This window comes from Dipteris shenzhenensis, chromosome 33 (genome assembly GCF_047967505.1).
Source record: "Dipteris shenzhenensis isolate YYH24624 ecotype China chromosome 33, Dip_SZ_1.0, whole genome shotgun sequence".
In the NCBI taxonomy this organism is placed as follows: domain Eukaryota; kingdom Viridiplantae; phylum Streptophyta; class Polypodiopsida; order Gleicheniales; family Dipteridaceae; genus Dipteris; species Dipteris shenzhenensis.
In genome coordinates, this window is record NC_141628.1 from 26,560,229 (window position 1) to 26,572,830 (window position 12,602).

Consider the following 12,602-nt stretch of genomic DNA (forward strand, 5'->3'; position numbering starts at 1 on the left):
CGCTCCGGGTTTGGAGGGACGTCTACAGCCAGTTGAGCCCAGGTGAGCTAGCGACAGTAGTAGGTACGGCACATGGGATCCAGGCTCGACGAGCGAAGATTGATGCTGCCATTCCTGCAGGTTGGAGGATTCCCATAGTCACCGGACAGCTTTTCCCGGGAGATGAGAGGTGGCTAGGACAGTTCACTCCACGAGGCATTCCTTTGGTGGTTGCAGGCCTTTTCTCGGACTCCTCGGTACACTTCTTCTCCGTCACCGATGATAGCCGCCTACAGAGCAGAGAGGCCGTGATCGACCCCCAGCTTCCCTAGCAGCGCCTTCGCATTGTAGGGCTGCAAGGGAAGACGTGGCATATAGATCCCCTGATTATGCAGGACCAAGATTGGAGACTCTGGATATGGGAGGGCCGTTCCTTGACAGAGGTGGAGTGGGACCCAGGGGAGTGGCGCTGGCCACCACTGGAGACCTCAGAGAACCCTACCCCTTCTTCTCTTACAGTGCGCGTACGGGTAGGCGTGCTTTTGGGGCTCTCCAACGCGGGCTCACAGGCACATAGTTGGTATGCCCAAGGGATATCTTTGGTCTTTCTTCGCACTTTCTGGAAGACTCTTTGGGCTAGCTGGCGACCGAGGAAGATCTCTTACTTCCTTTGGATGGTGGCACGCAAGGGGCTACCAGTTGGCAGCTGGCTGAGGCAGATGAGGCAGAAGGGGCAGTGCCAGATGTGTTTTCACGAGGAGGAGTCCCTGAAGCACTGCCTTTGGAGCTGCTCGCATGCGCAAACAGTCTGGAAGGGAGTCATGGGGATCTTAGCGAGGGCTGCACCCGAGCTAGGACCGATCACTTGGGGAGCCGTTTGCTGGTGCAGCACAGAGATGGGACATCACTTGGCTTATGAGTTCTCTCGATCCCGTCTTTTTCATCACGCAGGCCACCTGGGCATACATGGACAGCTTCCCTTGGCATCTGACAGAGACAAATGCAGGAGCGATGCCTCGGCACCCAGTTTGGGAGATCATAGGGAGCATTGCAGGCTGGCATATCTGGACTTCCAGATGCGCGCAGACTGTAGGAGCTCAGACTTCTGCTGCTACCCACACCCTAGCAGACATTTGGAGCACGATCGTTCACACGCTCAAGGGTCAGTGGGATCTGATTTAGGGGGAGTCCCGGGCAGGAAGGAAAAGAGACGACACTTCCTTCGCGACTGGGACCACCGGGAGTTGTTCTTCCAGCACTCTACTCAGAGTCTTCAGTGGCATTACGCCCCTCCACCATGGTTGTTTGTCCACTCTCCGATGATTATGCCCAGAGAGGCTTGTATTTAGCATTTTAATTCCTCGGGCTGAATCCGTTTTGTGATTGCAGCCCGCTGGCCTTTAGGCCTTCTTGTACTCTCGCTTTCAAGTAATATAACTAGCACTACTTTTTGCGCAAATAATATAGACCTCTCTGTGTGTTAAAGGATGTCTTGTGCTCATCTCCTTGTTTCATTCTGATTTGATGGTAGCCTGACCTCAAATCAATCTCAGTGAAAACTTGAGCACCTTTGGGTTCATCCAACAGGTCATCTATCCTGGGGATCACAAACCTGTTCTTGATAGTGGCCTTATTCAAGTCCCTGTAGTCAATGCACATGCGGTATGAACCATCTTTTTCCTTTACCAGAAGTACTGGGATGCAAAAGGAGAAAAGCTATGAGAGAAAATTCTTCTCAAGCAATTCTCGCACCTGTGTTGCCACTTCTTCCCGTTCTACCTTCGAAAGACGGTACGGGGCCTTATTAATTGGCTTACTGCCAGGCTCCAGGACTATGGCATGATCAACATCTCTCCTTGGGGGCAACTATGAAGGCAGATCAGCAAACACATCTGCAAGTTCTGAGAGCAGTTTCTGCAAATCAAAATCCTTAACATACACTCCTTAGATACTGACACATTCAGTGCATAGATGCTCTCTGGCAAGCTGCCTTGCTGAATTGAGATGCAATTTAGGGGTTGCAATACCATGCAATGTTACAGATCTACCCCTGTGGACAAAGGTGAGTGACAAAGCATTTAAACCCATGCTGATTTAGCCCAATGATTTCAACCAATCACAGCCCAAGACAACTTCTATTGGGCCCATACCCAATGCCAAGAGATCACCTGCTTGATTCTTGCATCCTGGCAAACATATCTGTTAATCACATGCTGTCCATTTGCCACCTCTACTCTCAGCCCATGATCTATTTCCGTAGCATTCAGTCGTAAGGTTTTGCAATTAATAAAATTGAGTGCTACCACTGTCCACCAACACGTGAATAGTCCTGCCATTAATTATCCCTTTCAATCTGATAGTTTCAGCACTTTTGGCACCCATCAAAGCATGAAGGGAGATGGCAAGCATAGAAGCAAGGGCATCCAAGAACCGTGTCTGCGCTGCCTGCGCTTCTCGAGCTGCAGGAGAGAGAGGCTGAGTTGTAGGGATCTCCATACCACCACAGTCATGCAATGTATCACGAGGGGCACGCTTGGGTGCCATGGTGACTGTCACGAGAGGGAGGAGCTTGAGGGCAAGCAAGGAAATGAAGCGGACTCAGAGAAGTAGACAGCAAAACATTGATGTAATGAGCACCTAATATAGTGTGTAGAGCCACGAAAATGTCAATGGAGAAGCTCAGGTGGAAGGTCGGCGAAGAGGTTTCAAAAAGGGGCCCGAACGAGCCCAAATAAGGCTATAGAAGGCCTTCAAAAGAGGCTATGAAGAGCTGCCTTGCTTGCCCCCCCTTTTTTCCTCTCTCTCTTTTTTTCCTTTTGTTTTTTGGAGGTGGGGAGGTTCCTAGGGGTCAACTAGGACAGTTAGTGCACTAACCCTAAGACCTCTAGAACAGTTAGGACAAGTAGTTAGACTAACTTAACCCACTACTTTGACCTAACTCCATGTTGGGATAAGTGTGATCAAGGGCTTGCTCTATGGTGCATATGTGCATCTAGGGGAGTCACGTGTGTTTGTGTGTGTTGCAAAGGCACATCAAGTGCTATGATGTGTCTAGTGTGTGACCTAAGTGATGATGTAAGCCAAAGGCCCCCACATGGGAGGTTCCTTTAATTTAGGCCAGTCCCACTGATGTAGGGGCTGATTCCCACTGATGTAGGGGCTGATTGCCACTTATGTAGGGAAGGTGTTACCTTCTCCCCCTTTCTATAAGAGAGAGTCACCTCTCTCACAATCCATAATAGAGAACTACATTTTTGTTTTCATTGTGCTCTCACTCCTCTTCCAAGATGCATCTATTCTATCCTATGGGATTCTACACTTGGTATCAGAGCTTTAGGTTCTAGATCTAGCCTAGCCTAGCATTAGATGCTCTCTCTAGCATAAACTACTAGTTTTTTCAAAGCTTCTTCATCATCTCCATTTTCCTCTTTCTTCCCCAAATCTGTGAGAGCTCAGTTCTCCCATTATACGCGACCATTGTTCAAACCCTCTGAGCTGTAGACTCCTCGTGTATGGGCGACCTTCCAGCTGCAAGCAATTAGAGAGATTTCTTCTGTACGCGCAATGCCAACACGAAGACTGTCCGTCGATATATCGCGTAATGCCGCCTCTGTGCTTACCCATTTACAAATTCCTCTGAGCTCGAGCTGGACGACACTACAGGCAAGCTGCTGATGAAATCTCAGCCCGTTTGGTCAAGAATTGGAGGAGAAAACGCGAAAAAACCAGTCGACTTTGTCAAGCTTGGCTATGGCGACCTGGCGCAACATTGCGCGCTTCCTTGGTGGAGGACCTACTCTGGTATAAGGCCTTTCTTCCTGCATAAAAATCCCCTTGAATAGAGCTATGAGCTATGAGAATTGCACCCTCCAATCTACTCTGGTCTCTGTCGACAGAATTCTGCATATTTTGGTCAAAGGGTGTTGAGCAACCACCATAAGTTTCATTATTTACTGCAGACTTTCATTGCTTTGATTGTACTTGAGTAGTAGAACTCAGTCATGGAGCTCATAAGTGTCCTTATACTTTGCATTTAGAATGATGACTATGTGATTCTCTTTTGATGAGTACTTGAATTGTAAAGATGACTAAACCCAAGCAAGTAGAGAAGTTTGATGGAACTAGTTTCCATACTTGGCAAACAAAAGCTAAGTTTATGCTTATGAAAAAGGAGATATGGTATGGAGAGGAAAAGAAGTCTACAAAAGAAGAAGCTAATTGGTTGATCAACGACAAGAAGGCTCTTGCTATCATTGCTTTGGGATTAAGTAACTCATACATTCACCACATTGATGGCTTTGAAACTTCACATGAAGCTCGGGATCATCTTCTCTCAGTATTTGGTGCACAAGGAAAATGCTTCAAATATATCTTGCTTATTAAGTTCCTTTACCTACAATTGGAAAAGAGAATGTGTTATTCCATGAAGAAGAACAACTCCAAAGAGAATCAAGCACTTCTTGTGAAGAAGGACTACTTCAACAACAAAGCAAATCTGGCTGAAGGAAGAACTCCATCAGCAAATGAAGAATCAAACTTTGAAAATAAAGACTATGCTTTTTAAGCACTTTGTCTTTTGAATTTTTGTTTATCATCACTTGGTCAAATTTTGAGGTTCTCTGCCTGGAGTAGTACTCCAAAAAGAATATCATATGTTTTGTCTTTTGTAAATCACCTCTGGTCACCATGTGATATGTGTTTTGACTATCCCATTTCTGTGAACCTCACACCCTTGGGAACCCTTGCTAGCATGAGATCCTAGCCATAGATTTATCCTTGACCACCATGAGATGGCATGAGAAACTATGAGACTAGATGTATCCTTGACACTGCAAGAGGCAAACCCTTGAGGGAGGGTATGTTGGGATAAGTGTGATCAAGGGCTTGCTCTATGGTGCATATGTGCATCTAGGGGAGTCACATGTGTGTTTGTGTGCGTTGCAAAGGCACATCAAGTGCTATGATGTGTCTAGTGTGTGACCTAAGTGATGATGTAAGCCAAAGGCCACATGGGAGGTTCCTTTAATTTAGGCCAGTCCCACTGATGTAGGGGCTGATTCCCACTGATGTAGGGGCTGATTGCCACTGATGTAGGGAAGGTGTTACCTTCTCCCCCTTTCTATAAGAGAGAGTCACCTCTCTCACAATCCATAATAGAGAACTACATTTTTGTTTCATTGTGTTCTCACTCCTCTTCCAAGATGCATCTATTCTATCCTACGGGATTCTACACTCCAGTTAGATTGCCCTAACCCAACCTAACCAAACTAACTAAATCTAACTAGTTCTAGTAACCTTAGAAAAATTGACCTGATCTCTTTGCAGGGCATCGATGGGCGGGCGGACGCGACTCATAGACACGATGTACTTGGCAGATACGACGGCGCACGAGCATGGCAACGGAGACGAACGATGAGAGGCAGGACGTCTCAGGACTGTCGAGATAGTAGGTCGGGGTCGCTTGGGGCCATACAACGATGGCAGTGACGATTTCCATGGTGCAACGGAAAGAGACCTCGTTGTTCAAATCCTTTAGGGTCGGTCATTGTTCGGGTCCTTCTGAGTCGATCGAGTAACCGCCGGTTCGTGGGTTAGGTCAGTAACGGACCAAGCACTTGCATCAACTGGGCGATGGACGGCGACCAACCACATGGTTTGACGAAAGGCACGGTTTATTCGTTTTCACCAGACGGCCGATGGATGGCATCGCAGCTGTAGATACGTGTGTGCTGTGGTCCAAGCCGGAGCCAATTGCCCACTTCGATTTTTGCTCCCAACTACCTGCACTGCGTTGGTTGTTAGTAGTCGTTACTGCTGGAACGCGTCTACGTAGCTCGTTGTGTGGGCTTTGACGGCAGCGAGTTCGTGTTGAGGTGCTTCCTCAAGATAGGCGTCGATTTAGATAGAGGGTTATACAATGCTGTCTTGTACAACAGGCTGAATTCATGATGAAGGGTGAAGGGAAAGCCAAGGTGCCAGAATCGGAGCTCTGATACCAATGCAATGAAGGAGGCAGGGAAGATTGGCAAAGGGAAGAGAGAGGAAGAGGGAGAAGTGAGGAAAGGGGAAGAGGGAAGAAGAGGAAGAGAGAGAGAGAGAGAAGGGTGAGGGAAAGAGAGAGATAGAGAGAGATTGGTAGAGAGTGTAGGCAGCACGTAGGAGGAAGGAGAAGGGAGTAGATAGGATTAGATGTCACATCAAAAGTGTAAAATGAGGGGTGGATGGGGACTTATATAGTCCCTCCACATTTCCCACCTAAAAGGCTTCTAAAGGGCCTATAAATTAGCCCTTTTTCCCCCTTCATTAGATACATACAGACATCAGAGACAGAAGACTATTTTAGACCCCCAGGAGCATATTTATTATCCGCACAGCAGGAAATTCGAGAGCTCAAGCTTCGGCTTGCAGCTATGGTAAGGAGAGTTGAGGTATTGCACAAATGTAATAAGTCTCCACCAGCACCACAGCTTGTTTCTACAGTTCAAGAAATGATCACCAATCAGGTGAGGTCTATGAAACAAGAAGTGATTGCTGATGTCAACAAAAGGGGAAAGCTGACCTCTATGTCGAAGTGAAAGAACAGGAAGCTAGAGTTAATAACAAACTGATACTATGCATGGGGGAATTGCCGGATGGTTGTCTTAGTGAACAAGAGTACACAGAAAATAGAATCAATTGCCTCAAGGAGAAAATACCTCAAGTTGAATGGGAACAAGAGGATACATGGAATATCAACCAAAAGGGAATACAGATACAAGTCTTTCTTAAAGACACAGAAGCAAGGATGATGAATCTTCGAAAAACCCATAAGCTGAAGGGCACAAATATATGGATACTTGAAGAGCTCACTCCGACCCATCTCAAACAATGAGCCATTGAACTTGCCAAAGTGAAGAAAGCTAGGAAAGCAATCAATGGGCGGTCTACCGGGAAGGACAAGCATTGATTAGAGATCAACCAAATGAATGTGAGTGCCATCACAAGCAAGCTTCAGGCCAAGGCACTTAACAATAGATCATTTGGTCACCATGAGGTAAACGATAGAGGGAACTCGAGGAAAAGGAGATACTGTCTTTGTTGCTTTGAAGTCTGTAGGACATAAGGCCAGTGCAAAAGCTATGGGACAGAATGGCAGATTTGAGAGTTCCTAAGGAAGCAATTTCAAATTATATGAAAAGGTTTTGATAAGCTGGCAAGATGTATGGTTATGGTACTTGCAAAGGATAAGTCTAGTCTCCAAAGACACTTGAATGCACTCGGTGAAGTTTGGAAGTTCTAAAAAATGAGACAAGACCAAAGTAATGATCATTAGCACTAGAAAGGAGGATGGTGACCGTCCCTTCTTTTTCCAAGGAAAATGAACTTATATTATATACCATGAAAACTGATACAATACTAGCTATTTGTGAGGTGCTGAAGAAGAGAACTAGCTGCCTTGCAGCCTAATTCTCTGGGTTCACGCTCGCAGCTGGGTCCTGCCAATGGTAGCCCAGGAGTAGGTGCCAACAAGTGTGGTGGGCCATACAACCAATGATTCCTCAAACCATGAACATATAAAAGACGTGCAATGCCGCTCAATAGTCTTCCTAAGAACCCTCACTACCTTGATCCCAAATCGCTCGCAAAATATATATAACGTTCAGCGACATGTTGACGAAAGTGGCATCAGATCAGATCTGCTGTCACAAATCGCAAGGCTACAGCGTGCTAGCAACATGTTCCAAGCCACATGTCCCAAACGCTATCCTAAGGAAAACATGGCCTAGCATCATGTATCTCCTGGCGTATGTTAGTCTCCCTGCTCACCAAGTAGGCAGGGGATACCATCTCATGTGAAATGTGTGACTCCCCTCGTCCACAAAGACACCCTTGCCTTGATGCATTCCCTACTTTACCATCATGCCAAGATTGGATCTCATAGCTTTTCTACTATGTCTGAGCGAAACACCTATGCTCACCCTTCAGAGTTTCATACCATGTAATATCTTGGTCTCATATACGATTAGATCTTGCATAAACACGTTAATGAAATCATTTATTCTTTCTCTGAGTGAGATTTAAATCTAATCCAACTCTCTTGAGAGATAAGAGACCATCTATGTTTAGGACAATTCCAACTGATGTCCCTTTGATGTTATATTGACACCACCATCAAGGAGATAAAAAAACAAACAAACAAACAAAGCCATCAAGGAGTGATTCGTGCATATTGTACCCCACATCCAACATACTCATCATGAATGTAGACTTTGACTTCTTTTGTAATCTACGAAAGAGTCAATTAGGCTCTCCCTTGGCTTAACTACACGTCATGCACTTTTGTGTCTCATAAACCTTCTTGATCTCTTGTGAAGACAAAGAGGGGGAAGGCGCGGGGGGGGAAGAGGGGGGGGGGGGGGGGGGGGGGGGGGGGGCACACGGGGAGGGAGAGAGAGAGAGAGAGAGAATCCAACAAACTCTATCATATGATTTACCTGAATTTTTTATTCGCAGGGGATTACCTCTCTTGGTTGTGGTTCCAGGTCTGTAGTGATGTAGCCAATTTGAGGTGGGATCACGGCCCTTCGCTTTCCTGTTATAAAAGAAGTTCAAACCAAAAATGTGTGATGATCTCACAAGTATCATCATCTCGCTCAACATAATATATCTATATATATACCTTTGTGTGGTGATATCACCAGGTATCATCATCCCGCTCAACATAATGTATATCATTCCGCTCAACATAATAGCCTTTTCTTTTCACTTCACTGTGAAACATCTTTTCGAGATCCTAAATCAATAATAATAGATCTTAAATATGAGACAAGTTCGAGAAACTCCCTACTAGAGCAGCAGGCCTCCGATAAAGAAGTTTACAAACTTCAAACACATTCACAACTTGATGCAAAGTCCTGGCGATTTCTCTGATTCTCGATAATTACCTCCAGGTCTCATACCCACAAGAACCCTCTGAAGGCCGGTTATTATCTGGCAGCATAAAAGAAGACAGCAATGTTCAAATGGGTGATCAACGATGCTTTGCTAAATGCCCAAAAGGCTTGATTTCTTCTACCTTCCTTCCATCCAAAGGTAATGTAACGGGTCTGCTTTCTCCAGTAAATTGATCAACGGTGCTGGAATGCAAGGTGCGTAGTACGAATATTAGAAACGAGCAACGATATTTACATGTATTACACACAAACTACATTTATCAAACAAGAAGAAAAGTAAGCCACCATATGCTAACCTGTAAACAAAATATCCGTTTGACCGCCTGCACACATAGTTAAACTCCACCGTATCACCTTCACTGGCAGCTCCGCCCTCGCCTTCCACAACCTCTGTCGAGCCAGGGCAAACTTCTTCATACTCGAATAACTTGATTCAGGTCACCGTGCATAGATTGTACAGAAACAGAAAATGAATAGATGGGAACGTCCTGTAGACATTCATGTTGTGTACCACGTAAACAATTATGGATTTCTCACAGAGGAGTAACACCTTGAATTCTGACGCCAATGTCAGTATTGACAAACCTGCGTACGTGAAAGTCTGTTAGCGTTTGCAAGTTCTAAGTGCATTTTCTATGAAAGTTGCCATTCTTGACAATTTACCCTGGAAGGTTGGGCTCTTCCATCATAATAAAGGGTGCTGCCGCTGTCAAGCCTTGGTAAGATGGTATAGAGACAAGTAGAGTCCCAATAATGACATCTCGCCTTGACAGTCGCTGAAAATGCGATGATTGTGAAATAGAGAAACACCTGCAACATAAAGGACTGACGTGTGAGGACCATGTCTGAATGAGAGATTGGACTGACGAGAAGACACTGGGGAGTGAGGAGTACTTCTTGCCCACCGATCTAGCCTCTGTATGCGATGGGATAAGAAAGGGTCGCCTAAGTGTCGAATAGCAGGTGAGTAGCTCTCCTGAGATCGGCATCTCAGTTCCCTTCTAAAACAAGGTGACCAAACTAGATCCGGTATTGACACAGAATGGTTTTTATCTTAATTCTGTAATTTTAGCGTATAACCACAATTTTTGGCCTGGGGGAGCCTAAGCAACAGAGAAATTTGAAGAAGGCAGAAAATACGTAATTTTTTAAAATAAAAATTGATCTTTATATGATTGGCTACACGTGGGAGAGAGAGATGGAAGGTTCAGTTTGCATTCATTCTTGTTCAATGCATGCATTCATTCCGTCGCCTCCCTTGTTTCGCTTTGAGATTTTCTTCTATTCCGTTCGTGTTTTTCCGCTCTGAGATTTTATTCTATTCCGTTCGTGTTTTTTGCATTTAGCTACTCTCTATGAGTCGATCGATCATGAGTTGCGCATGCTTGACTTCTCGGTTATCAACAACTGAGCTCGGATTCTACTCGAAATGTTCCGTTGATTGAGCCAACTTTGCTACCTACGTTCTCGTAGTTATTGTAGCTGATGTGCGTTGGATTTTAGCAGGTGCACTTACGAAAGAGACACCAGGAGCCTGCATCTCGCTTTTTGGTGCGCATGCAATCTTTGTGTTAGGGAGCGTTGTGGACTTCGCAAGTTCGCTGTTTTCTCTCGTCTTTCTCTTGGCGAGTTTGGCAATTAGGTGGTGGCGGCTCTAGCAATTAGGTGGTCCATAATGTTGCATGCACGATGGTCTGGCAAATTGCATCGCTCATCTTGTTCTCTATTTGTATTTTGCGATGGCTGGAGTAAATCAATATGGTGATTATATGGAGACTGACATTGGGACTTTTGAGAGAGGTCTATCAAACAAACATATTCCTACTTCTCTTCCTTCCTTCATTCTTTTTCGTATTCAATCGATACTGATTAGTCCTTCCATTCCGTTTTTTGTAGTGAGTCCTGTTCTGTTATTTGTACTGCTCAACCCCATGGTTATTGTTTTCGATTATTGATACTTCTTATACTGTTTGGTTTTGCTAGGATTGGCAAAGGTTCTTCTCGCACCACAGCCTAGGAAGACTGCCCCCTCTGCATATGAAACTCCTATCACTGCATGCCCCTCGAAGGCCAATGTGCTGGTTGCCCGTGACCTTGCAAGTCACTGCTCCATTTTGTATTAAATTCGTAGACACGCTTGCGTAGTGTGTGGTAGTCTTCTGCGTTCATCTTCTTCTTTCGTTTCTCTAATCTCCTCTGCTCCTACTGTTGTTTGCATTTCCGCTGCTGCTCGGATTCCCCTTTCTTTCCCCTGTTTTTATACGACATGGATGGATACTGATTGTGTTGTACCATCGCAAGTGAGTATGCCACAATGTCAGTAGAATCTGCTGAGACAGACATTTTGTACGTTGCTTTGTAAATGCGTTTCTGTATTGTGTGTAGATGAAATTGTATGGATGTCTCGCTTGTGTAGTGTGTGGTAGTCTTCTGCGTTTATTTTCTTCTTTCATTTCTCCAATCTCCTCTGCTCCTATTGTTGTTTCCATTTTCGCTGCTGCACGTATTCCCCTTTTAGAGTCTTTTCAATATTGAAATACAAATTACATACACTGTAGGATTAGACAAAATTGTATGGTTGTCTATTATTTGGTTGTGTACTGTAGGTTTGGAAGTTTTTCTGTTTCTACTGTGCAGGTCCTTGTCCTTTGCAGTGAATTATATCTACATTTGTTAAATAGAGATACCAAGAATTAGACAAGTTCTTTTTTGTTAATTTTTTTTATGGGTTTACACACTTTTAATTTGCTGCACAATATCAGGTCCATCTCTACCTAGGTTTGCATGTTCATTCATGGAAAAACCAGCTTCCCCACCTAGCCATGCATCAACACCTTTGTCTATAATTTCTCCAAGCAAGGCCCCAAAAGAAAATTTGTTGAAAGCCTCTGCTATTAGAAAGACCTCCTCCAAACGATCTTTAAGAGGATCTTTCCAAGTTGCAGCTGAAGAGGCCTACGCCCAAGGTGCGGAAATCCACCCTTATCCTTTTTTTGTTTGCACCATGTACAACTCATAATAGTTGGTTTTTTTTTTCCTCGGTGAAGAATCTTGTGCGAAGACATCCGGAGTATGTCGACTTTAGGTGTAAGATTAGTACGCGTGTTGTTCGCCCCAAGAAAAATGAAACACCTAAAAGTGGCTCGTGCAAAATGAAGCTTGCAGTCGTTGATGTCATTAATATTGACTCAGATTAGAAGAGATTGTGTTTTTACATTTATAGTATTGCAACTTCTACTATGATGAAATTAGTACATGGAAACTTTATCCATTATGCTTTAAAGTTTGTAATAGTTTGAAATTGTTATTGAAATTGTAAGACTATTATTTTAGTTCAATAGCAAACATTCGTATTATTGTAATGTCAGACATATAGTTGCAAAAGTAATTATTGTATAATTGCATTTTGCAATCATGAAGTTTCATTAAAATAAAATTTTGCAATAAACACTTATTGTTTTGTTCTAATGGCCAAAAAAAACTTGCTACAAAAGTGGAAAAATAAAATTGTGCATTGCTTCTACAATAAAAGCAAAGAATCTCCTTTAAAATAGTTGTGCTTGTAAATGCAGTTAGCAAACAAATTGTCTTAAAACAAGATGGAGAAGAGGTACAATGGAGGCAATTACAACGACTATCAAGCAACTTCTCATGGCTTTTCTCCAAACACGAGAGCAATCATTCCTACAA

At 44.2% G+C, this 12,602-nt stretch overlaps 1 protein-coding gene across 3 annotated transcripts in view; it reads right to left on the reverse strand.

The window, feature by feature from the left end:
• Positions 1-9,942, reverse strand: part of LOC147879894 (peptidyl-prolyl cis-trans isomerase FKBP16-1, chloroplastic-like) — a 47,602-nt gene extending 37,660 nt beyond the window's left edge. The window contains exons 1-7 of one of the 3 annotated variants that reach the window (XM_087372004.1): positions 9,807-9,942; positions 9,576-9,722; positions 9,463-9,497; positions 9,209-9,302; positions 9,035-9,095; positions 8,904-8,949; positions 8,454-8,551 (exon numbers count right to left, since the gene is read on the reverse strand). In XM_087372004.1, the coding sequence (XP_087228130.1) occupies positions 8,463-8,551; positions 8,904-8,949; positions 9,035-9,095; positions 9,209-9,302; positions 9,463-9,497; positions 9,576-9,722; positions 9,807-9,901 (567 nt within the window). In that variant the 5' untranslated portion in view covers positions 9,902-9,942 and the 3' untranslated portion in view covers positions 8,454-8,462. Of the gene's footprint in view, positions 1-8,453; positions 8,552-8,903; positions 8,950-9,034; positions 9,096-9,208; positions 9,303-9,462; positions 9,498-9,575; positions 9,723-9,775 lie in introns of all 3 variants that reach the window. The other 2 variants (XM_087372003.1, XM_087372002.1) reach the window with 2 other exon arrangements.
• Between the last annotated feature and the right edge of the window lie 2,660 nt (positions 9,943-12,602).